General features: G+C 43.7%; 1 protein-coding gene across 6 annotated transcripts in view; it reads right to left on the reverse strand.

Moving 5' to 3' along the window:
- Ide (insulin degrading enzyme) overlaps positions 1-23,997 on the reverse strand; it is a 96,473-nt gene extending 72,476 nt beyond the window's left edge. For 3 of the 6 annotated variants that reach the window (XM_034500869.2, XM_034500855.2, XM_076919807.1), the window contains exon 1: positions 19,638-23,997. In XM_034500869.2, the coding sequence (XP_034356760.1) occupies positions 19,638-19,735 (98 nt within the window). In that variant the 5' untranslated portion in view covers positions 19,736-23,997. Of the gene's footprint in view, positions 1-16,719; positions 17,081-19,278; positions 19,430-19,637 lie in introns of those variants that run through there. The other 3 variants (XM_076919829.1, XM_076919835.1, XM_034500863.2) reach the window with 3 other exon arrangements.
- Positions 23,998-26,301: the final 2,304 nt, after the last annotated feature.

Genomic DNA, 26,301 nt, shown 5'->3' on the forward strand with positions numbered 1-26,301 from the left:
ACAATCTCAGGTGAAACAAAAATAATGCAGTCCCCCAACCCCACAGCAGGACACCAGCTCTGCTCAACCCTGCCCTGGTAATTCTGAACAGTCCAACTAAAGCAAGAAAACAAACAAAAAACAAAGACAAAACAAACAAAAAACCATAGTAGAGAAGAAAAAATTACCAAGTAACAAGGGCTGTGCTAGTAGAAAAATACTAAGAATCTAATGATAACTTCCACCCTGCAGAGGATATAGTGGATCATGGCAAACCAAAATAGCTTCAACTAGAAAAGGTCACAATAAATCACAAAACCACACTTCTACATATGTTGAAGGGCTGTGGAAGCACTAGAGACCAAAACTGGAATTCCAGAGGCACAAGCCCCTAGGCTAAGTCCTTCTCCACACATCTTCTCCAGACGTGTTTGCCAATTCTGAGTGCAGATTCAGCTTGTCCCACACAGGGAAGCTCTACTGTAGAGAGGGGTACTATTGAGGCTTTGGTGACAGCATGAGGTTGATGTGCTAGGTTAAGGCTGCAAGGAGCTCCAAATTTTACGCTAATTCTTCCCACAGATTCTCTAAAATTCCCTTGCATAACTAGCTACCAGGATAGATAGAAGAAAATGACAGCAAATGTCAAGTATCAGAGAAGCCACACAGGGCACCAGAACTCATACACCGCTACAAGAACACAAACCCATACAGTCATCTTCCAAAGACAGTTACTAAAAGCACAAAGGTTCACTCCTATAATTTCAGACTTCCAGAGTATGGGGAAGGAGGATTGCCACAAGTTCAAGACTGGCCTGGACTACAGAGTGAGACAGATCCTGGCTGAAATATAAAAAAAAAAAAAAAAAGGGAAGGGAAGGGAAGGGAAGGGAAGGGAAGGGAAGGGAAGGGGAGGGAGAGAGCAGGGGAGGAAAGGGAAGGGAAAGAAGGGGAGAACAACCAAAAACTGTCACTAAATAATAATGTTGACACTGTGACCTAACAATTCTAGTGTTAAGACTGACACAGTATTATTATAGTAACACTATATGCACTATAGCTCAAACTACAGATGCTGATGCCTAGTGACCATGAAGAGAAATACTGAGGTTCAATCGCACAAATGAGTAACACATACCAAGGACAGACCAAAACACAACAGTAAGGTTAGGCCTCACACTATGAGGTTGAGGGGAAGAGGCTGCATTCGGGAATAAGTGCTGCACAACTGTATGTGTATCAAGCACAGAAACAAATCAAGCTATTTGTTCAGTGGGAAGGCCAGTACTTTGGGGAGGCACAGTAATTAAAAGGAACACAAGAAAGTCTTCCTGCTCGTGTGCTGGTTATACAGGTATGTTCAGTTTACAAAACCACATCATGCTATACACATATCACATCTTCTCAATCAAAAGTCCTTTCGAAAACATCATAAAACACAGTAAAAATTTTTTAAAAAATCAATTATTAACATAAATACCAATCATCAAAAGTTATCCTGAAAACCTTAAAAATATTCTAATCCAAGATGGCTAACACATAATAGCCTAATGACTGTGACAATTACTCTAACTCTGCTGTGTCCTGTGACAGCTACTTTTGCTGATGTTATCTTGAACACAAGAAAGAGGAAACTCAACTGAGCTTGGTCTGGTGCCACGGGCCTGGAAACTCAGCACAGGCCTGGAACCTCAGCACTAAAGACTGACAGAGGAGGATTATGAGTTTAAGGCCAGCCCAGGGTAACAGAAGATCTTGATGGGGGCAGGCAGTTAGGCATAGTGGTGCATGCCTCTAATCCCTTAAAGGCAGAGGCAGGTGGCTCTCTGAGTTTGAAGCCAGCCTGATCTACATAGAAAGTTCTAGGACAGCCAGGGTCTATGTATAGTCTATGTATGTATAATGAGACTCTATTCCAACAACAAATAACAATCACAATGTTTAAAAGGCAAGGAATCCTATATAAGAAAAGCACAGACACCAAAGGAAAATAAGAAAAACTAAATATTTGAACTCATTGTTACTCTTATTTCAAAAACTAGCTTTTAGTAATTACTTAAACTCTAAGTAAAGATTTAAAAATAAGGATGGGTAGGATATAGCTCACTTGTATTCATCTAGGATGTGCAAAGTCCTAGGTTTAATTACTAGTACCACAAAAAGCAAACAAAACAAAAGGCCTTGATAGTCTCTAAAAACAATTAAATGGCAAGCACTAAATGCAACAAAAAGTAAAAGCCAAACCATTGTTATTAGTAGTACTAGTATTGTCAACATCATCGTCATCACCATCATCACTTAAGGAGATGGTCTTCTACTGAACCTGGTGGTCATACATTCAGCTGGATGGCTGGTCAGTGAGCTCCAGGAATCAGCCTATCTCCACAGTCTCGCCAGTGCTGGGATAAGAGACAGGTGCTACCCTTGGGTACAAGGCATCAGTGCTCAGGTCCCCATGCCTGCCAACAGGGCAATCACTTTACTGACTAAGCTATCTTTCCAGCCTCCCAAGTGATAACATTTTTAATAAATTCTCTCCTCAAATCTTTCAACTTGTAGAGGCTAGAGGGATGGCCCAGCTGCTAAGAGTGCTTGAAGCTCTTCCAGGGGACCAGGGTTCAGTTCCCAGAACCCACATAGTGGCTTACAACTGTTTGTAATTCCAGTTCCAAGGTATCTGATACCCTATCCTGGCTTCTGTAGGCACCAGGCACACATGCAGTGCACATACAGACACAACAAGCAAAATACTCATACACATAAAGTAAAATAAATATTTTCCAACCTTTATATCAGACAATCAGGATTTGAGTTATAGATATACAGCCAGGCAGTGGTGGCAGACGCCTTTAAGTCCAGCACTTAGGAGGCAGAGGCAGGTAGATCTCTGAGTTCGAGGCCACCCTCATCTACATACTGAGTTCCAAGACAGCCAGAGCTGCATGGAGAAACCCTGTGTCAAAAAACAAAACAAAACAAAAAATTATACAAATTCTTTATTTTTAAAAGAATATCATATAAAGTTATATTTCTTCAAGTTCACACTTAACATGTATACATGGATTATCTTTCTTAAAGATGGTCTATGAACCCAAAAGAACAAAGGCAGCTAAAAGACTGATGTCACAATTTCTAAACACAAATCCAAATCAGTTATTGACCTGTAACTAATTCTCTCAGGACAGGCCTCCAAGGCAAGCAAATCACAAATACCCATATTCTGTACAGAGGGTATATCTCATCATAAATACCCATATTCTGTACAGAGGGTATATCTCAAGGACCCTTTTGTATACTACACACATCCTTGTTGTAACACAATGGTTAAAAAAAATCCACTGACCAGTTTTAGCTTGCTTTAGTAGCTATAGTTCATCATTAACAAATGATCTCTTTGCTCCTCAAATCTGGGCTATTGCAGACTCTTTGGGAATTGGACTTTCTCACCTCACCAGGAAATCAAGTGGAACGCTCACTTGGGTTACTAAATCGGCAGGCACACCCTGCATCAGACTTGGGCAGATTCTATAGGTTTTCTCCAGGACGACACATTCAAATAAACTTCAGTAGGCCTGGCTCATAGAAGGCATGTACAGATGGCAGCCTTATTATTAGAATCATCTTTGTTATTGTGGTCCAATGGTGAGACGATAACAGATTGCCTCAGTCACCACTGTGTTATTACTGGCATTCTTACTGCAGGCTCGTGCAAATTCCAACAGTATATGGTCATCTCCAGAGGTCAAAAACATTGGGCAGACTATCAAGACTATACATTCCTATATAATTGCTATTAGTGAGGCAATACTTTATAATCAGTAGTTTTCAGCAGTTGACAATTTCACCCCCTCCCGGGAGACATCTGGCAATGTTTGGAGATGAAGACATTTTTGACTGTCACAAATGAAGAGTGCTGAAGCCAGAGGGGCTGCTAAGCGTCCTGTAGTACACGTGACAGCGCCCACAGTAAGGGATTATCCCAGCTCAAAATGTCAACAATACTGAAGATGAAAGACTATCCTTTCCAGCTCTACTTTATCATCCCCCAAAATAAGGAGTGAGAATCATTACAACTTATTCTATAAGCTTAAGACCAGGAGACGGCCTCATCAAAATGAATAAACTATCATAAACTCCAATCTACCTACCTACCTGCCATCTAAACCAGAAAAGGCTTAAATGAAAAGGAAGAAAGCTGACCATGAAGGAAAGAGGAAAAAGAAGGGACCTTGTATTGGAATGCACAATCCAGGGCATGAATACAGAGTGACCCTTAAAAAGGTGCACAGACCCTTGCGGATGCCACTCAGTTAGAATCTTGCACAGCACATATGCGTTTTTTTAAGGCTATACATTCACTGAACCATTAGATAGATCCTGGGAAATGAGTCCTCAAAGAAGTGATTTCGCTAGAGTCATACAGGCATTAAGCAAATTTGGATTAGGAACCAAATCCAAATCTTCACACACCAAGCCATGCTCTTAACCACTTGACTAATTTAACTCGCCTACAGACTCCACAGTTCTAGAAAGATGGCTACTTATAGGTAACAGAAGAGCAAGTCCCTCTGCTCTTTGTGCATATTCTTTCAAAGTCAAGCTTACTGGACTTGAAGGCACTATTCTCTGCTCACTGAATTTACAGGCCCCAAACCAAACTTGGCTTTGCCCCCTTTGACTGTCCATCCCACAACAAGACTAATTAACAGAGAAAAGAAGCAAGATACAAATGTTTCCAGGCTACCCATCCCTTTCTTCTTCACTCTGCTCTCTGGATTACATAGATAGCATGCAGAGTTAAGACTTGTCCTGAACTCTATTTTCAACTTTCAGGGTGTTTAAAAATAGGAACTTGAGCCTTATAATATCTTTGCCCCTCAGTGGGACAAGTACAGCACCCTCATCCTTTGCAGCCCAATGGGAGAGACAAAGCTTGAGTCAGATGCAGAGGTGTAATCAAGGAGAACCTACAAGAACACCTGCAAATGTCTGCCAAGTTCAAAGGTTATGAATAAATAGGGCAATCATTCACCAGTGACACGGAGTGACAAGGGCTCAGGGAGCAGCTCCACAGGATGTGTCAGCAGTGATGACACAGTGTTGGTCACAATGAGGCAGGGTATCGTAAAGGAGGAAGGGACATGTAGGACAACAGGTACCAGGGTCCTCTCAGTCAGGGAAGAGATGCAAATATGCAAAGAATAAAAGCCAAAATTAACCTTGTAATTCACTGATGCTGTCTGTCTAAGTTGTAGCTGTCAATACATACAGATACAGAAATAAATATAGATGTAAACATGTCTGTATGTATATGTTTCTTGAATGTGTATACATATGCACATACATGAATAAACATATACATGTATTCATCCACATATCAGATAACTATTTATTTGTATACACAAATTTCTTATCTGGGGCTCTGACTCTTCCCTCCCTAAATAGCAAAGTATGTCTACAGCAGCATTAATTAATTAATTTTTTTTTTGTTGTTGTTGTTTTTTGTTTTTGAGACAGGGTTTCTCTATGTAGCCCTGGCTGTCCTGGAACTCACTCTGTAGACCAGGCTGGCCTCAAACTCAGAAATCTGCCTGCCTCTGCCTCCCAAGTGCTGGGATTAAAGGCGTGAGCTACCAATGCCCGGCATGAATTTCTTTCTTATTTTGGTTTCTCCACTAAAAACAGCTATGGCTCCTCCAAGAAATGGTTGATTCCATGACTAGAATAAGTACAAATAAACACGGAACACCTTGGGGAGCAAGAAATGATAAAGTGCTAGCAGAATGATTAGACATTCAAAGGGCAGAAGCTGGCATTCAGATTGCCAATGCCCATAACTAGAGCAATTTGAGTGTTGCACTAAATAATGATAGTAAGGAATTAAAACTAACCATGCACAGTGACAAGCTGTAATTGAAGCCCTCAGGAGGCACAGACAGAAGGATCAGGAGCTCAAAGTCATTCAGTACACATGGCTACATAAGCTCCTGTCTCAGAAAACAAAAATGCTGAGGCTGAAACCTCTATGAAGATCTGGAGAGACATGTCAGTTGATAAAGTGTTTGCCATGCAAGCAGGAGAGCCTGAATTCAGATCCCAAGCATGCATTTGAGAAAACTGGAGATGGTAACACCTATGATCCTAGTACTGGAGAGGCAGAGAGGATTCCTGGTTCCTGGAGTTGCCCAGCTAATCTTGGGGGGAGTATGTGTTCTTCAAAGTCAGTGAGAGATCCCATTCATTCATTCATTTACTTATTTATTTAGGTTTTTCGAGACAGGGTTTCTCTGTGTAGTCCTGGCTGTCCTGGAACTCACTCTGTAGACCAGGCTGGCCTCGAACTCAGAAATCCACCTGCCTCTGCCTTCCAAGTGCTGGGATCAAAGGTATGCGCCACCACTGCCCAGCGAGAGATCCCATTTCAAACAGTCAGATGAAGAGTACTAGAAGACATGTTGACGTCTAGCCTTCACACTATACACGCACACATGAGCACACATGAGCACTGCACACAAACATGATCATAAACCAAGAGCAGGGGCTTGATTTACAAAAGGTTAGCAGGTAACGTGCCTGCTGTGGAAGCACAAGGACGTGAGTCAAACAGCACCTACAATAAAGCCAGGAACGTCCACACTCATCTAAACCCTGGTGCTGCAGTGTAGGGTAAGGGTGATCGAGCTGGATCCCTGGAGCTTAAGTGAGAGAAAGTAAGCTGGTGAGCAATTAAGCAACATCACCTTTGGCCTCCACACAGGAGCTCAGGCAGGGACACACACCAGACACACACCACAACACACACACATACACAGGGCCAGCCTGGGTTACATATTGAGACAGTCTCAAAAATAAATAAATAAATAAATAAATAAATAAATAAATGAAACAAGTTTAGTTAAAGCAACAATGTATTAAGTAGTTTTAAAGTATTTTCCCAAAAGATAACAAAGGGAAAAAAATAACTATTTAAGAAAGAAGGCTAGGGCCAGGCAGTGGTGGTGCACGCCTTTAATCCCAGCACTTGGGAGGCAGAGGCAGGAGGATTTCTGAGTTCGAGGCCAGCCTGGTCTACAGAGTGAGTTCCAGGACAGCCAGAGCTATACAGAGAAACCCTGTCTCGAAAAACCAAAAAAAAAAAAAAAAAAAAAAAAAAAAAAAAGAAAGAAAAAGAAAAGAAAGAAAGAAAAAGAAAAAAGAAAGAAGGCTAGGATGAACTTTGAAATTAATCAAAGTCAGGCTAGAGGCCAGTGACCTCTAGACACCATTTGCTAGCACACAATGAGAGCACTGGTATCAAGCCTGTGGCAGACTCTCAGAAGCTGGAAAACCCAGTAATCAATCACCAGGAGACATATGTAAACCCAAACCAGGGACACTCTACAAGGTGTGTGAACTCCAGAGTCGAGGTTTCAAAAGGTAAACGAAGACTGTGGGAACTATTCTTGTCTAAGACTAAAAACATCCACAAGAAAAGACAACACGAATTCTGAGCTGAACATCTTCATTTCCGATCTCGAAGAAATGATACGACTGTGGCAAATGGTAAATCTGAGGAAGACCTGAGGTCTGAGTGGCAGTAACATACCAATGTTAATTTTTTCTTCCTTCCCTCTCTTTTGCTTTTTGTTGTTCCTCTATTTTCAAGCTAAAATGTAATTTACATATGTATGTGTGTGTATATATATATATATGATATATATATATATTGATATATATATCATATATATATGATAGTTACAATGTGATATTTTCACATTTGCATATACTGTGGAATGATTAAATGAATTAACATATCCATTACTTCATATTTTTATCATTTTGTGGCAAAGGCATTTGAATTTTATTTTCTTAGCAATTTTGAAACATATGTCACCATTCTTAAAACTTATTTCTAGGCTGGGCTACAGCTCAGTGACACAGCACTTGACCCTGGGCTCACTCTTTTGACACAGAAAAAAAAAAAAAAGTCTTTAAAAGCCTTGGTCTTTTCTTACTCTACAACATGAATTTATAGGTCCAGCTTTTCCCCCAAAGCCTTGTGTACCCTGGAGCATCATATTCTAAGGACTGACTGTTGGCCAAGTTTATAGGCCTACACAAATTACACAGCCTTGTAAATGTCACCTGGTGCCTCCCATCCTCCTTCCTCTGTGGGATACACTTACTCAGAACACCATGGGAGTCTTCTACAAACCTCAAAGAAAAACCACCTGCCTCTGCATAGGAGAACTTAAAGAAGTCAATAATCAGATCAAGAGCCAAGGTCAAAACCTCATCCCTCTGATATAACAGTGTGCTCAGTGACTTCAGAGACAAAAATATCTTGACATCCCACAGACTCAGCAACTTTCCAACATCCTGAAGCTTTGCCACAAACAAGTCAAGCTGTGGTTCTGGAACCAGATAAAACCCAGAGGTAGCAGAAAAGCAGCTGACCAATGAGACAACTGTGTGACTGAGAAGCCAGCACTGTAACTACGCCTCAACTCTTCCAATGATCAAGAACCTGGTGATAGAGCACTCTTGGAAAATGTCCAATACAAGATACATGTGGCTTATACCCATAATCCCAATATTGGGAAGGCTGAGTCAGGAGGACCTCAGGTTTGAAAGTTGTCCTGGACAGTAAGTACAGGGAGAACTACATAGGAAGACTCTGACTCATTAAAAATAAATAAAACAAAATTCTTCTGATTCAAAGCACCCAGAATTGGAACAATCCAACATGGATGAACCCAGGACCCCAGACAGACAGATTTAGATACTAAATGGATGCCAACACATGCTAAGCACTGGGCTAGGTAGACCAGAGAATAGACCAGAGGTGACCCTTGCTCCTTCTGAGCTCCTGCCCAAAACAGAAATGTCCTAAAACCAGGTATCCTATAAGCTGAGCAGATCAAGCCCAGTGCTCACTACTGGACCCTGGTAGCACTCCTTAAAAATACCTAGCACCTTGAAGCTGGAATATACAACAGCATAGAGAAAAATGGCAGTACACAGAAATTTCTAGAAAGGCCTCATTCACCACCTCTCCCTCTAGTTTGTTTAGAGACATAGTCTCATGAAGGCCAGGCTCGCATCCTCCAGCTCCTAACTGCTGGGATTCCAGATGTGTGTCACCAAGCCTAGCGCCCTTTTCTCATTATTATCAGTAAGTAACACTGAGGTCTGTACTTCTTCCCTTGTATCTACTCCCCCGATGTTTCCCATTCTGTTTCCTAGGCTTTTCCTCTCCACTAGCTTCTTCTTTTTTTGGTTTTCGAGACAGGGTTTCTCTGTGTAGTCCTGGCTGTCCTGGAACTCACTCTGTAGACCAGGCTGGCCTCGAACTCAGAAATCCGCCTGCCTCTGCCTCCCAAGTTCTGGGATTAAAGGCGTGCGCCACCACTGCCAGGCTTAGCTTCTTCCTTTAACATCTACAGACACCCTTATCCTCCTTGTTTTTGCTCAAGCCTGCTCTTTCCCAGGTATCTAATTTTTCCAAAATTAATATCTCATTTTTTGTTTTTCAGAATGACTGTGTCAGATCCCACGAAACTTACCCTCTATTCTTTACTGTTTGCTGATGACCAACAAAATGGCCTTTTATCTTTTCTCAATATCCCATTCCTCATCAAGCCCTTCTGACTGAGCACATCGACCATTCAACTTCTGCTATCATCTTCCATCTAAAGTGAAAATTTCTGGTTTCTTTGGAGACTCAGTTGTGCCTTGTGAAATTTTTCTGGATGTTGTCTGATGAGAGGATGTTTTGCTGAAGCAGATACTGGAGGGGGCGTACATGATGTTTGGAAAGAGTATAAGTAGAAACCAACAGACAACAAACAACACTCTTGCATTGGTTCACCTTACAACACTTCGCTGATCTTTGCTTGTTATGACTTCATAGAGAAAAAAAAAAAACGAGCCAAAGAACTTCTGGTATTCCAGCTGCTTCTTGCCACTTCTGCAGACTAGTGCTGATATGATGGAGCCTCACAGCTTCTTCTGGATCCAGCTTCTGCTACTGATTCCTGTTTGTTATTTTGGACTGGACTGCTAATATCCTGACAATGAAGACTGGCATTGCCCCCAAAGAACTACTTCTAACAGGTCCACATCCCCCTTGTCCTATTAACCATCTTTCTCTCCTACCTTTGGTTGGTGGGCTAGAAGCGGGGCTGAAGGGTTTAAGAACCTTTATTAAGGGCTGGAGAGATGGCTCAGCGGTTAAGAGCACTGACTGTTCTTCCAGAGGTCCTGAGTTCAATTTCCAGCAACCACATGGTGGCTCACAGCCATCTGTAATGGGATCTGATGCCCTCTTCTGGTGTGTCTGAAGACAGCTACAGCATACTCATATAAAATAAATAAATAAGATCTTTAAAAAAAAAAAAAAAAAAAGAACCCTTATTAAAGTAAGTTTTAAAAAATCTAAGCCTACATCTGTCCTCTAAACTCCTAAACTCTCCAATTTCATTTCCTCTTTATCTCTAAACAACAGCAGCATTCTACAAGGCCATGTACCCTCTACATCTCTCCATAAATATCTTCTGTACAAACCACACGTGTCCATATTCTCAACTCTACACCCAATCTAAGAAACCACCTTAGATATTCTCACCAAAGTCCAGTCATATTTCAATGGTTCTAGCAAGTCTCCCCTGGCTATCTATCGTTTCAGACTCAGGCCACTATGTATATCCTTTCCAAAACAACCTCCCTAATCTAACTTCCCCACCTCTACCAAAGATGCCAAGCTACCTTCAGGGAAGTGATGTAATAACAACTAATTCCTAAGGCACCTGAATGAGCCCAGATGAATTTATATCTGGCTGAGCCACTTACTATGTATCACTGAACAATCTAATCCCTTTGAGCATCAACCTCTATTTTAAAAAAGGAGAATTAACAACTACTCTCCTGAAGAACTCTCGGGGCCACTAAACAACATGTGGAAATGTATAATGTATAAAAGGCACTCAATAAATATTAACCACTAAACTTTCAGGATTAACATTACCAAGAACAACAAGGATCTTACAGCTGGATCTATTTTACCTATATCAGAGGTCATTCTTATTTTAGGGTCTTCTACAACCATTTCTGACCTTTAAGCAGAGGGAATTAAAGAAACTTCAGCACTCACTAACCTAACTTGGACCTTTTAGTTGAGTCCTTCCCCTACTACCTATGTATAAACTGAACCTCCATTCTACTTCCCTTCCTATTTAGACTATTTAGTCTTGTCCACTATCCTGAGAAGCCCTGTGTCATCCACCTTCCTGAAGGCAAAAGCCAGTTGCCTACAAGACTGTGCCACTGTGCCCCACGGTGGTACCTGACCAACCTGTTCCCTGGTTGGCATGTCTTAAAAAGAATAGCTACCTGCCAGACAGGACCAACATCTCACCTATATGGCCTTCTTCCAGTCTGCAGCTCAATCTCCTGTGTCTTCTCTACTCTGATTGTCCCTCCTAGTCTAGCCTGGCCCAGCACTTATCTTAAAGTCATTAATTCTAAGACCTTGGGCTCCACCCCTCCATGCCTAACCAGTCATTATAGGCTGCAGGATCCTCTTTCACACATCCTCTAATGAGTCTCTTTATCCTTGCCTTTTAGACATCCGTGTGTTTGTGTGTCAGTGTCTGTCCAGCCCATACCAGCCTACAATTCTTGGACTCATGCCTCATTTACCAAAGCCGCTGGGACTACAGGTGTGTGCCACTTCATCTAGCTAGCTCCTTTCATGCTTATCCATCCCCGACCTTATCCCGCCCCTGTACCAGGAATCGAACTCAGGGCCTCATACATGATAGGCAAGGCCTCCACTAAGATACGCCCCTGACCTCTATTTGCATTACTCTGATGTCTACTTGATTTTCAAATTGTGTTTCTAAAAACCAGTGAGATTAATCATTTAAAAACAGCTTCCGTATGTCATGTCATCGCTGAAAAGTATGTGGAGCTCTTTACTTCCTATGGGACACAAACCTTACTGTCTCTTAATGATATTATGAGTTTTCCTGATTCTTTTTAGTCTTTGCTAATCCCATGTCATCTACCTCTAAGTCTACCAACTATGCCCCATTGATCCAAATTTTATGGTTCAACTCCTATGTTCTCAGTAAAACTGCCCCTCATCTCGAAGGTAGAAGAGGGCTTATCCGCAGAGCACCAGCACTGTGAGTGAGCAAGAGTCAGGCAAGTGACAACAAGGGAAAATGATTATTTTGTAAACAAACCAGAGAGATGGGGACGGAACAGATTCCATAGGGTCTTCTTGGACATTGTAGAGACTATGTCTCAACTGAAAACTTTTTGTAGTTAAGAGATGAAGTAACTTAGATTTCAAAAGATGGTGCTATAGTGGGTGGCAAGACTTGTATAGAGAAACAAGTTCAGACACAATGAGAGCAACAAAGAGGCTATTCTATTAGTCTGAGTGACACAGAATAGTGTACGTGAGGGCAGCAGAAAGAAGTGGTTAGGATGAACATGCTGAGTGGATAAGGTATTTAAGAAAGAAGTTGAGGATGAGTAAGTTGTTAGCTTAAACAAGCTGGAGAAGGCAAGGGATGGAATCAGCAGTAGAGAACACGCCTACCATGTTCAAGGTCCTAGAATCAACATCCAGTATTGCAAGAAAACAACCAACCAAAATAAACTTATTTTTTAAAAAAGACAAAATCAGGGCTGAGGCAACAGCTCTGTGGGTAAAGTGCTTGCCGTGCAAACATGAGGACCTGAGTTCAAATCCTAATGGGGAGATGGAAGAGAGAGTCAGGAGAATTCCAGGAAGTTCATGAGCTAGCCTGGAGTACACAGTGGCAAAACGCCAAAGAAACCCTGCTTCAAACACAGTAAAAGGCAAAGACTGCACTCAAGTTGTTCTCTGACCTCCACATATTCACTGTAGCATATGTGCATGACAGAGCAAAGCCCTGAAGGAACAGACTTTGCGGGAAGAGGTTAGGATTGGAGGATAGAGGTGGAGTGTAGGGGAGGAGACAGAGATGGGTGTAGGGGAGGAGACAGAGATGGGGTGTAGGGGGAAGACAGAGATGGGGTGTAGGGGGAAGACAGAGATGGGGTGTAGGGGGAAGACAGAGATGGGGTGTAGGAGAGGATAGGGCTGGTGGTGTAGGGCAGTTTCAGAGAAGTTTCAGCATATACAGGGCACTAGGTTCAATTGCAACACTGACAAAAGTTATCAAAATAGTTTGTGGACACAAAAACATATCGAGGGGCTAGAGAGATGGTTCAGCAGTTAAGAGTACTAGCTACTCTTTCAGAAGACCTGGGTTCAATTCCCAGTACCCACATGGCAACTAACAACTATTTGTAATTCTAGTCCCAGGCATGCACACATGTACAAAGTGGGCAGAAATACAAGCAGGCAAAATACCCATACATATAAAAATTAATACATACAAAGAAAATGTTTGAATGGGAAGTTTATTACCCAAATCTGAAATTCAGAAGACTGATCTGAGTAGCAAAAGGCTTAGCTCATAGAATCTCTGTAATGATGGACAGATCAGCATCAGTAATGTCCCATACAGAATCCATGTAGCCAGATGTCTTGAGGTGACTGGGGAACTGAATTGTTCATTTTAGTTAACTTAAATAGATGCATGTGGCTCCATGAAGCCATCCTCTGACCTCCACATGAGCACCCTGACACACATGTACTCCCTCCCACACACATCATATATTAAATGAAAGGGTATTCCAGAACTGGAAATGAACAGGTAGAGAATGGAGATGTAGTTCAGTTGGTAATGAGTTGACCTATGTGTGAAATCCTGGAATCAATCCCAACACCACATAAACCAAGCATGATGGCTCATGCTTGTGTGGTGATGTGAATCTATCATCTTAGGAGACAGAAGATCAGAAGTTCGAAATCAGCCTCAACTACGCAGTTTGAGGACAGCTTGGGATACATGAGACCCTGTCTCAAACAAACAACAAAAAACCCACACAAGTGTCTGAACTTGCACTGGACATATGTTTCACACCTGTAATTCTGGGAGAAGAAAGGACACCTGCCAACCTGCCAATCTCAAGTCAACCTGTGCTACCTGGCAAAACACTAACGAAAGGAAGAAAGAAAAAGAGAGAGAGAGAGAGAGAGAGAGAGAGAGAGAGAGAGAAAGAAAGAAAGAGAGAGAAAGAGAAAAGAAAAGTAGTTTGGACCAGAGTTGGCTATAATCATAAAAACCTGTAATTTGAGCACTCTAATGTCTGATGTCTGAGGGAGGAAGATCTCGATTCCAATGTCAGCCCCTGTGCCACAGAGCAGGGAGAAGTTTTTATTTTGAGTTAGTACAGAACCATTGGTGGTATCTAAAGAACAAAATGGCTCAGGGAACATGACACAGTAAGGGGATTAATCCAACAACAAGAATCAGTTTATAAGAAGTCAGACTGTGACCTGAAAAACAAATCTACCCTGAAGACTCTACACACTGACTTATCAGAACAAGCAGTCTGGGGACGTGGAATGTTGAAGACAGAAAGCCAAAATTACCTTGGCCTGCCTGTAGTCCTCTTAGCAGCCATCCAACACCACAGTATGTCTGATTAACACCCGACGACTATCAGTAAAACCTTTGGCATGTAAGTACCACTAGCTTCCATCAACCCAAAAGCTAAGGATGTGGTGAGATAGCATCACAGCCTATATAAAGATTTCTCCAATTTGCATTTGTTAATTGCACTGATCTGTGCCCTTCTTGTGTTCTGTGAACTATAAAAGTCCATGTAAACCAGGAGCAGGGGCTTATACCTATAGCCTAGCACTTGGGAGGCTGAGGAAGATCACTGTGAATCTGAGATCAGCCTGAGCTACACGGTGAGCTGTAGGCCAGACTGAGGTATAGAATTGGATAATCTTTCAAAAAGAAAAAAAAAAAAAAAAGTAACCCATTCTTTGTATGGTACCAAAAAAAATTTTTATTACAGATACACTTTTAATAGGCAAAGGGGAGAAGCATTTCTTTGGAGACGAGTAAAGTTTCTATTCTAGTTTATTTGTTTAGACACAGGTCTCACTTGTATCTCAGACAACCCCCTACTCCTGATCTTGCCTCTCTGTCTGTCAAGTACAGAGATGAGAGACATATGCCATTCCACCACAGCAGCACTAACTCCAACTCCAAGGAGACCCAGCATCATTCACATATACGCACACATAGAGACATACAATTAAAAATAAAAATACTAGGCATGATGGCAGCACTTGGGAGCCAGGGACAGGAGGATCTCTATAAATTCAAGGCCAGCCTGGTCTACATAGTGAATTCCAGGACAGCTAGAGCTACATAGTGAGACTCTGTCTCAAAAAATAAACAAGCAAACTAACAAATACTGAAATTAACATAAAAATAATCTTTTTTAAATGGAGAGTTTAGCCAGGCAGTGGTGGTACATGCCTTTAATCCCAGAGGCAGAGAGGTAGAGCAGGTAGATGTCTGAGTTCAGGGCCAGCCTGATCTACAGTGTGAGTTTTAGGATAGCCAATGCTACACCGAAAAACCCTACCTTGAAAACAAAACAAAAAAGACAAAAACAAAAGAAGGGGGCGGGGAGTTTTGAAGGGTGGGCTGGGTAGCTCAGATGGTGAAGGTGCTTGGTATGATAACCTGAGGACCTGAGTTTGATTTCTGGAATCCCATATAAAGGTGAAAGGAGAGAATCAACTCCACACATTTGCCCTCTGACCTCTAAACATACATACAACCATACATGCGTAAACATTTAAAAAGAATTTTATGAATTCCACCTTGAAAGAAAGGAAACAGATATGATTTTAAGGGGGAAAATACCTTTCTAAACAAATTAAAAGCAACAAATGTAATTATCCATTATTTATGACTGAAAGCTCCTTGGGGGACAGGATTTAAGACTGATTGTCTCTGCAATCCTGAAAGTGCTGAGCACAGTGGGCAATCAAAACAACACCGACGTTCAATTAATGAACACAAATAAAGGCCAAACTAACAGAAGTAAGGCCAGACTGAAGGCCCCAGTCAAGGTTCCAGGGTCCAACACTCCTAGGAGAGCTAGCCTTGACAGCCTGGCTGGAAGATTCTCTGGGTATGTATCTAGGAAATCTAAACTACAAGAAGTAAAAGATAAAGGAAAGCAATGTTTATGAAACTCATACAAAGGACTCCCACTCATACCCTTCACAGTGGTAAGATTGGTATGCACCCTAATTTTTGAGGCAGATGGGCAGGACATAACTTTTTATTTTGCAGTCTGGTGCTGAGAATACCCAAGGATATCCTGTCCTTTTTTTTTTTTAAGATCAAAACCTCTGGAAGAGCAGTCAGTGCTCTTAACCCCTGAGCCATCTCTCCAGTTCACTACCCTGTCCTTTTAAACTATTAAAAGGCATTTGTTTAGTTAAAACCGGTTTAAAAACCTGAATCATTTCCCAAGACTTTGTGCATTACAGGCAAGCACTCTACCACTGACGGAGCTGCAACCCTAGCCCTAAAAGGTCTGAATAGCTTAACAGTCAATCAATCTAGAGTGGTACACTACTGTTGCCTAAGCATGGGGAACAGAGAAACACAGAATACAGCAAAGTTGACTAATGCTCTGTCCCAAGAGGTTGCCAAGGACAGAAATTTTATAGTCCCAACATCTACTACAGCTGCACAGAGAACTACTCTTTTATTTATTCACTTTTATTTGTTTAAAGCTTTTAGGTTTACATTATTTATTCTGTGTGTGGATACGTACCCGCTTGTGTGTACCGTGACACTTGTGTAGGTCAGAGGACAACTCACAGAAGTTGGGTTTCTCCTACCATGTGGGTTCTACAGATCAAACTCATACTGAATGATTTTGATTCGATGTGTTCATCTTATTTTGCGTGTGCTTTGCCTGCATGTAGTGTGCTTGATTTTCTTGGAGGCCAAAAGAGGGCATCAGATTCCCTGGAAGTGGAGTTATGGATGGCTGCGAACCACTCTGTGGGTGCTGAGAACTGAACCTGGATCCTCTGCAAGAGCAACAAGGGCTCTTAACCTCTGAGCCATCTCTCCAGCCTCAGGGAGGATCTCTGTGCTTTCAAGGCCAGCCTGATCTTCATATCGAGGTCCTATCTCAAAACAACAACAAAATAATAATTAACTAGTTAATTAATGGCAGGAGGAAGTAGAATATTCAAGCCACCTAGCTCTATAAAACTTAAAACAGATGCCCCTCAGCATGAGAGCATGTTTGTAACCCCAGAAGAATCAGGATCACCACAAACTTGAGGCAAGCCTGGTTTATGTGGAAGTTCCAAGTTCCACACTAGTGAAGGCTATGGAAGTCTCACAACACAAACAAGACTGGGAAAGAGCTCATTTGTTAAAACCCACCCAGCTCCAGTCCCATCATTCTCTAGTACAGCATAAACCATGTATGGTAGTACGCCTGTAATTCCAGAATCTGGAGATGAATGTAGGCAGATCAGGAATTCTGTCATCCTCAGCAGGGTAGGGAGTTCAAGGCTACCCTGGACTACTTGAGGTCCTGTGTAAAAAAAAAAAAAAAAAAAAAAAAAAAAAAAAAAAAAAAAGAACTCTGGAAGTTTTCTATAATCCAGCACTCAGGGCGTTGAGACAAGAGGATCCCAAGTTAAAAACCAGTCCAAACCACACATTAATAATTTGTCTCAATTTTTTTTAACTCTAGAGGCATGCATAGTAGCGCCTGTCCATATACTTCCCAGAACCTCACCTGTGGTTAGCATGCCCACTTCTCCCTGCTCCAGGGATTTTTTTTTCCCCACACTGGAATGGATTTTATGGTGTAGTAGGAAATAAAGGGAGGGAAAACAAGTCCCATAGAGTCCTTGCTACTAGCCTCTCTCAGTAACTTGGTTACCTTCATAGCTCAAGCAGTAAAGACTAAGCCCAGCAGGCAAGTTTCTCTGCTTCCGGTCTCTCCTTCCTTACATCCTACGTAGATCCTTACATCCAATCTCCAAACCTCCCAGTTTTATTAGCTCACAACTCTTTGAGGAGGGCACGGAGTACTGGGGATTGAACCTAGGGCTTCACACACAGTAAGAGAAGCAAAAGCTCTACTATTGGGCTATATTCCCAGCCATGTTTTTTTTTTAATTTCAAGTTTTTGTTTTTTTTTTTTAATTTATTTGTTTATTTTATGTATGTGAGTACACTGGCACTCTCTTCAGAGACACCAGTAGAGGGCATCAGATCTCATAGCAGACAGTTGTGAGCCACCATATGGTGGCTGGGAACTGAATTCAGGACCCCTGAGAGAGCAGTCAGTGTTCTTAATGGCTGAACCATCTCTCCAGCCCTTATTTTTGATTTTTAAAAAGAATCTCCCTAGGTTGCCCAGGCTGACCTAGAACTCCCTCTGCAGGCCTTGAGCTGCAATCCTCTTGCCTCAGCCTCCCAAGTAACTTTACATTACTTGCCTGTGCATCACCAGGCCTGCTTCCAATGAGACCCTCTAGAATGTTCATTATTATTCAAAGATTCTAGGGGCAGGAGATCCCAACTACAATTCAAGGCCCAGGATAGCATTGTACAGCATTTGTGCCTTCTTAATTCCTCCAGGGAGATTTCCTAAAACTTCAACTAATCTGTTCACTGTCCTCCCGACCAAATATCTGCACACCTGGCCTGGATTACATCCACACACGCCCAGATTCCATGACTTCGGCCATTCCTCCAAAGATCAGTCTAGATCTCCTGACCCTCCTCTGCCTCTCATCCTGCCCACTGTCAAGCTCATCGCTTGTCAAATGATTTCAGCCAAATCAACGTTGCTTGGAAGGCAGATCACATAGGGACAAAGCCCAACACAAGTGTGCTACATTCAGCGGGTCCTAAATATTAGTAAAACCAGGGGGAAGGGCTTTCAAATGATGATCTAAGTAGAGCAAGATAATACTGCCCATCTCTCCTGATTCACAGTAAAACCTCCTTACCCTCTTATTACGGACTGAAAAAATGTGTTTATACATAGAGCAGAGCAGAGTGAATGAAGCACGCCACTAACTGCAAAAACATGCATTCTAAACTTGGTTTTGCCATAATCTCTGCAACCGTAGGAGAAATCACTAAAATCTCTCTGAGCCTGTGTTGGCTTAGGTGTGAAACAAGGCAGATGCTGTGCGGGATTCCAAGGTATCTTTCGGCTCCCCAGTCCCCATCTGCTCACTCCCGCCGAGGCAGGCAAACTTTTACAGTTCCCAACGCTCCTCGCCCTAGTCCAGCAAACTTGGTCCCCGCGAGGACAGAGCTGCGGAGTGAGAAGCGGTCTCCCACGACTCACCGGACAGCCTCACCTCACCGCACCGGGGCCCGCCTCAGGTGGCGGGCTGCTCACGGCGGACAGCCGGAGTGCGCAGCTCCCGGAGCGGCCAGGCTGCCTCTGGCGGCCCCGCGCTCCACTGCACTTGTGGCGTTCTCCTAGCTATCCGCGGACACCGTCCCCGTCTGCCCTCCCCGCCAGGCCCAACCCTCCCCGGTCCCCCGGGGCGGCCTCGGCGTGGACGTCCACGCACCCGGCGGGCCGGACTGGCAGCGTGAGGGGCGGCGGCGGCGCTAAGTGCTGAATCACCACTTTGCAACAGCACAGCACAACCACGGTGACCCGCGGGCCGCGTGGGCCTGGACGCTCGGGGCGCTTACCCACACAGTCGCTTCGCGGGTGGCGGGCGGGCGCTGAGGATGGAGCGCAAGGTGCTGGGCAGCGCGGGGTGCAGCAGCCACACGAGCCCGTTCCGCATTCCCCGGCGCAGCCGCTGCGATCTCGGCGAACGCTTCCTTTTGGCGCTGGGAACCGGCCCTGCGCATTGCGCATGCCCAGTCCGCCGCGCCGCGCCGCCTCTAGGGAGCGGGGGAACAATCTCCGCTCCGGGTTTTACGTGGAGCCGGGCGGGAGGGGACGGCCGCAGCCTTGGCCCGGGCTAGCTGGCAGGCAGGTGGGTCGTCGTTTCAGCGCCGGAGCCTCGGAGGCCCGGCAGCCAGTCCTTCCTAGGCCAGCAGGGTCCCGGTCCGGCTTCACTCCGGCGCGCCGCTGAGGCCGAGGGTTGTCTGGCCTCGGCGTGGTTTTGGGGGCACAAAGCGGTAGGTCCCCCGGCAGATCGCGGCCCAGCAGGTGTTGGAACCAAGTCCTCCCTGAGGGCTGCCTTACGGAAACGTATCCGCTAGGCCCGCGGGCTCCCCCTGGAGCGCGGAAGGAACGTGGACTGCGGAAGCACGGACGCGTGGGGACCTGTCGGGTTGTGGGGAGTAAGGACAATTCAGATCTCGGGGAAATGCACGAGCCAAGGCAGGCCTCAGCAAAGCAAGGCCTCTGTAGACTTTCAAATCCAGAGCAGGAAACTTGGTTTTGAGACGGTGTCCCAAGTTGCTAGGCAGGTCTCAATGTGACTGAGGATGACCTTGAGTTTCTGACCTCCCAAATGTTTGGGATTAGGGGTGTGCTCCCCGCACCAGCACAAAGCGGGAAACCACTGCTATCTAGTACTGCTACTTATACTGCCAGAGGACTTAGGTAGTCACTTGTGTTTCTCCTGAGACAGGCTCTCACTGTGCAACCCTGGTTGGCCTGGAACTCGCTGTGTAAACTAGGCTGGCCTCGAAAGGTCATTACTTTTTAAAGACATGACTTTCCTCCCTGGTGACTTCTCGGTACTTTGCATCTACAGATAGCCTAAAAGTGGTTATGAATCAGAATTTCCGTTACATTTTACACAGATCAGGATGGGGGCGTCTTTAAGAAATAGTTTAGGGTGATAATTTCCGAGCTTAACTACTTTTAGGTGTCTGATAAATCAAACACTGTAGCCAAGCACAGGGTTCTCTATTATTGCTACAAATGAAAACTCAGTCAAAGTTGGTACTCGCTGAGATAGCCTGTGCCATAAAAGACGGTGTGTGGAGGACTGGAGATACAGATGGGCAAAAAGATTTTACCAAGACCAGAGTGAGCAACCAGAGCATCTATTGAAATACATTGCAGAGGCTGAGGATATAGCTTAGTGTATTGCTTCCCTAGCATGCAAGAGCCCTAGGCTGGATCCCTGGCACAGCAATAAACCTTATGTGTTAGTATCTGCCTATAATCCAAACGCCTGGAAGGCACAGGTGAGAAGATAAGTTCAACGTAATCCTTGGTAATTTACTGAATTTGAGCAAATATACATGAGACCCTGTCACCAAAAAAGGAAGAGGAAAGAGGGTATTCTTCTGGGGCCAGCAAGATGGCTCTGTGAATAAAGAAAGGTGCTTGCTGTGCCAGCCTGAGTTGAATCCTGGAGCCCATATAAAGGTGAAATGAGATAACTGATTCCACAAAGTTGTCCTTTGACACAGTCTGTGGCACAGTGGACACACACACACATGCACACAATGTGTTTTGAAAGGAAAGAAAATACACTGCAAAGACCCAGAGCTCCCAGAGATGTTATGAATCTCTAGTCATCAGCCTTGTGATAATCTGAGCGTGCTTCTTGTGTAGACTTGATACAGCGGTGTCAGGACATCTTAAGACAAATTGCAGCTAGGTATTATTGTGGTTAACTCTCCAGAGGTAACAGTCCTGCTAAGAAGCCAGCAGCCTTGTTCTGAACCAGTTCTACCCTGAGGCAATAGGAGCCTTGTTCTGAGGCTAACAGTTCAGGTCAGTCCTCAGTCCCAGAATAGTGTCCACATCCCTCTCTCCCAAGTCTCCAAAGTTAAATAGATCGCAGACAAAGCATGATAAAGATTCATCTTCTGAAGTTTCTATATAACTGAATGGGGCACTGCAGACCCTATTTGGTATTGCTCATCATGAAAGGACTATGAAAATTCAGGGCATCTTAAACATTTGGAGAAAGGAGGAAGTAGCTAAGAGACTGGAGTTTGAATAATGACGGAAGATAAGATCAAAAGATCCTCAGTGGTGACAGGCTGGCATTAATGTCCTTAGTAATGGTTGATGTCCCTGAAAAACCATCAAGACCATAAAGGCCTATAATAAGTATAATACCATAATATCAGAAGGTTATGCAAGCAAGAACCAAAGACACAAAGCAAACTTTAAAATGAGAAAAAGCAAGCTTGGTATTGGTCCAGTTGGTAGGATGTTTCCCTAGTATGTATTCAGCCCTGCGTTTGATTCCTAGCACTACAGAAAACTAGGTATGGTGGCAATTGCATGTAATCTTAGAACTCAGAAGGTAGAGGCAGGAGGAGGATCAAAAGTTCAAGGTCACCCACCCTTGGCTAAGTTTAAGGCCAGCCTGGGATACAAGAAACTCTCAAAAATTGGATGGATGGATGGATGGATGGATGGATGAAGAAAGGAGGGAGAGGAAGAAAGAAGGAAATAAAAGACAGAGGCTGTGAGAGTCCAGGCTATCTGGATAAGCTACCTAGGAGTTGTCCCAACCTAGGGATCTAGAGTACACTTTCAAAAGACTTCAATAATTTTCTTTAAGATTTCATTTTTAGATTTAGTTATGTATGTGGAGGAGAGGGTATGTGTAGCTAAGTGCAGGTGCCTTCAGAAGTCAGAAGTATCAGAGTTATAAACAGCTGTGAGCTACCCCACATGACTTCTGGGAGCCAAACTCAGGTTCTCTGCCAGAGCAGCAAGTACTTGTAATAGCTGAGTCATGTCTCCAGCTCTCAAACCTTAAGTATTTTAATTTAGTGTTTGGTTGGTTGGAGTATTTTGAGAGTTTTTCCTCTACTTTTCCTGAGGAGTCAACCCAGAAATAACAAGTTTTATGAAGGGGAGCTCACATGCATTAAAGAGCCTCTGGATCAGAGGGTCACTCCTACTGGGAAGTTTGACTTTATTGTGCCCCTAGAGTGGCTACTGAGGTCTTCTAGGTAGATTGTCTGATAAGAGATGTTTTCAATACTCATCTCCACAATTGAAATTCCCATTTTCTGAAATGTCTTCTAAGAATGAAGCAGGAAAATATAAGTATTGGCCAGCATTGCTGACTAGTCTGTTCTAATGCTCAATCATTTGTAGCTAGTGCTCCTAATGTTAGACTACCAGGCACTTGGGACTTGGTTTTCGCTGTATTGTGGAGCAAGGGTGTGAAGGCAAGTGTGCCTTTTTCAGAAGTCTAGGTTGTAAAAAGCATCAGAAAATGGAGACTCTGAGACACTGGCAACCTGGGCATCAGTGATGGCAGCCAGCATTGTACAGCAGACTCATCCATCACTCAGTGAGGAGGAAGCACAAATTGGTTCCCTGTAGAAAGTAGTAGTCCATCTCCTTAGGCTTATCCCAGTGGCTGGCACAGGACCTAGCCATGTCAGTAGCTGGAGAAGATGAAGGGATCCCAGAGGCCCCATTGAAATTTTCTGGACTGGCACCAGGGAAGAAATCATCAATACAGGTTTCTGGATTGTCCATCAATTCTGATGTGCCTGGAAATCCAGGTCCCCCAAAATCAATCAGTCAATCTCAATATCTCTCTCTCTCTCTCTCTCTCTCTCTCTCTCTCTCTCTCTCTCTCTCTCTCTCTGTGTGTGTGTGTGTGTGTGTGTGTGTGTGTGTGTGTGTGTATAGAACAGATGGAGGTCATCAAGGGAGTCAACCCTCCCTCCACCCTGCAGGTCCTGGCAATCAAATCCATTTTGCCAGCCAACAACCTCACCTGAAGACCCATCTCACAGGACCATAGTTATTCACATTTATCAGAATGCCAATGGTCTCTCTCATTGTTAAGTTTGTTAAGTAGTTACCTTTGGTATTAGTAAAAGGCTGAAAAGAATCATTAAGAAGTTTAGTTATGTTTTAACTTTGTTGTCTCAGCATAAGTAACAGAAGCAGCATAGAAAGTATCAACATGCTGTTTAGCATATGGCTTCCATCCAGAAATACCAGTGTTGGAATCCCATAAAAAGAAACTTTGAAGCTGGTGGTGGTAGCACACACCTTGAACTCCAGCATTCCTGAGGCAGAGGCAGGCAGATCTTGGAGTTCAAGGTCAGCCTGGTCTACTGAGTTCAGGATGGGCAAGGCTACAAAGAGAAACGCCATCTCAAAAAAAAAAAAAAAAAAAAAAAAAAAAAAAAAAAAAGGCAAACTTTGATTGCATAAAGTGCTATGTAGGACTCCCAATAACAGTCCATTCCAGTCCATATGATGGCAACAGAAGGTAGCCTTTCTGACCAAGGACTGAGCCCTACACATGCTTTTTGTCAAACTTGGTAGCTAGTCTATGGGCTGAGGGTTTCATCCTGTCTAGCTGTGTTTGACTATAGAGTAGGTAGCATGAAAAAATCCTGAATATTGACCAGAGTTATCACCTAGGTCTTCTGTGACTAGCAGCTAGCCAGTTCTCCAGTATCAAGTCACTTTGCTGGTCAGATGGGATAGACGGTCAGTTCTGTTTATGGCTGGGGAGGAATGTGAAAAAAACAGTCATGGAAAGAGACAACACAGGAGGGAAGTCAGGACTGTTCAAATACTTGAAATCTTAGCCAGGAAAGCTGTGAGCACTAGGAGAAAAGGTATCCTAAGACAGGTTCCATGGATTGTAGCAAGGTCACTCTCCCTTAGGAGACTTTAAGGTTTTGCCCAATAAGGGCAAAGGAAAAGCTCTCCTGAGGGAGGGGTTCCTTAGAGGAAGGAGAGCAAAATAACAGTGAGCAGGCCTCCAGTGTAACACCCTCACCACAGCATTTCTCCTGGGGGCGAGCTGAGGAATGCTAAGGTAGAGAAGTAAGGACAGAAGGTATCACAGAGTGGTTAAGGAGGGCAGGTAAAAAGTGGAACAGTGGCTGTTAGGACGAGAAGAAACTCTAGAGCCAGTGAGGGACAGCAGTAACCTTGGGGTGAGGGAGTAAAGATGAGGTAACCCAAATCTAGGAATAGTTCTTGAAGGCCAGGCATGGTGGTGCACACCTTTAATTCCAGCACTCAGAGATAGAGACAGGTGATCTCCGAGTTCAGGGCCAACCTGGTCTACACAGAGTTACAATTCAGCCAATGCTGACATTGTGAGAACCTGTCTCAAGATTAATTCACTAGCCTGGGGAGATGGCTAAAGTGCTTAATGAAAGAACATAAGGAACTGAGTTTAGATCCCCAGCACTCATGTAAAAAGCCAGGCAGGCAGGCAGGCAGGCAGGGTTGCATATGCTTGTAACCCCAGGACTTCCAGGTGTAGGGGGGAGAGGGGGAGGGTACATACCTGGAGCTCACTGGCCAGCCAAGTTAACCACAGCAAGGCTAAGACAAAGTATCTCTGGAACTGGCTGTCCAGCTAGCTAGCCTAGCCAAAACAATAAGTTCCATACTTAGTGAGTAGTCTTGTCTTAAAACAAACAACCATAACTGAGGAAGACACACACTGTAACCTCTGCTATTCATAGGTGTACATTTCCCTGGATGAACAGATATATGATAAATTCTCTGAAGTGAAGAGTCCTGTACAATCCTGAGAGAATAGGAAGAGAAATCTTATAAAATTACATCATAGAATTCAGAAAAATATTACACTAGGGAGGTCTGGAGGTTTATGAAGGTGCATGTTTGACTTGGGTCTTGTCCAAAGACGAGATGGAGAACTTTAAGTGACTCACAGTAACAGTCTGTTTAGACTTCTGTGGGTAGGACAGTTTTAACCCTGGGCAGAGGAACCCACAGTGACAGGGCCTGTGACTGGATCACAGCTGGAGATAGGAGATACGGAGGTGTGCCTAGAGGAAAGGCCAACTGTAGATCTTCAAAAGGGCTGAGATGGAGCTGGGCATGGTGACACACGCTTGTGATCCCAGCACTTGAGAAGTAGAGGCAAGGGGACCAGGAGTGTGATATAGCAAATTCAAGGCCAACCTGGGCTACACAAACTTCATCTCAAAAACATAATAAATAAATAAATAAATAAATAAATAAATAAAAACGGGGTGGGGTGGGGGATGGGAGGTTGGGGAGTGCTTGGAGAGATGGCTCAGTGGTTAACCTGTGGAGAGGGGGCTGTCTCAGTCTCTGTTCCCTGCCTTTGGATTTCTTTCTTTCCTACTTGGACTGCCTGGTTGGGCCTCAGTAGGAGAGGATGTGCCTAGGACCTGCTGGGACTAGATGACCCAGCCTGCGGTGGTTTCCAAAAGGGGCTCCCTCTGAGGAGAAGGGGAGAGGAGAATAGTGGGAGGAATTTGTAAAGATGGGGCTGGGAAGAGAGGAGGGAGGAGCTGGGGTGTAAAGTGAATAAAACAATGAATAGTAATAATAATGGAATGCTTACTACCCAGCAGAGGACCTAGGTTGCTTCTGCTCCGGCAGAAGATTCCCTTCCACCTTTAATGATTTTTTTTTTTTTTTTTTTTTTTTTTTTGC

The sequence above is a fragment of the Arvicanthis niloticus genome, chromosome 1 (genome assembly GCF_011762505.2).
Source record: "Arvicanthis niloticus isolate mArvNil1 chromosome 1, mArvNil1.pat.X, whole genome shotgun sequence".
Taxonomy (NCBI): domain Eukaryota; kingdom Metazoa; phylum Chordata; class Mammalia; order Rodentia; family Muridae; genus Arvicanthis; species Arvicanthis niloticus.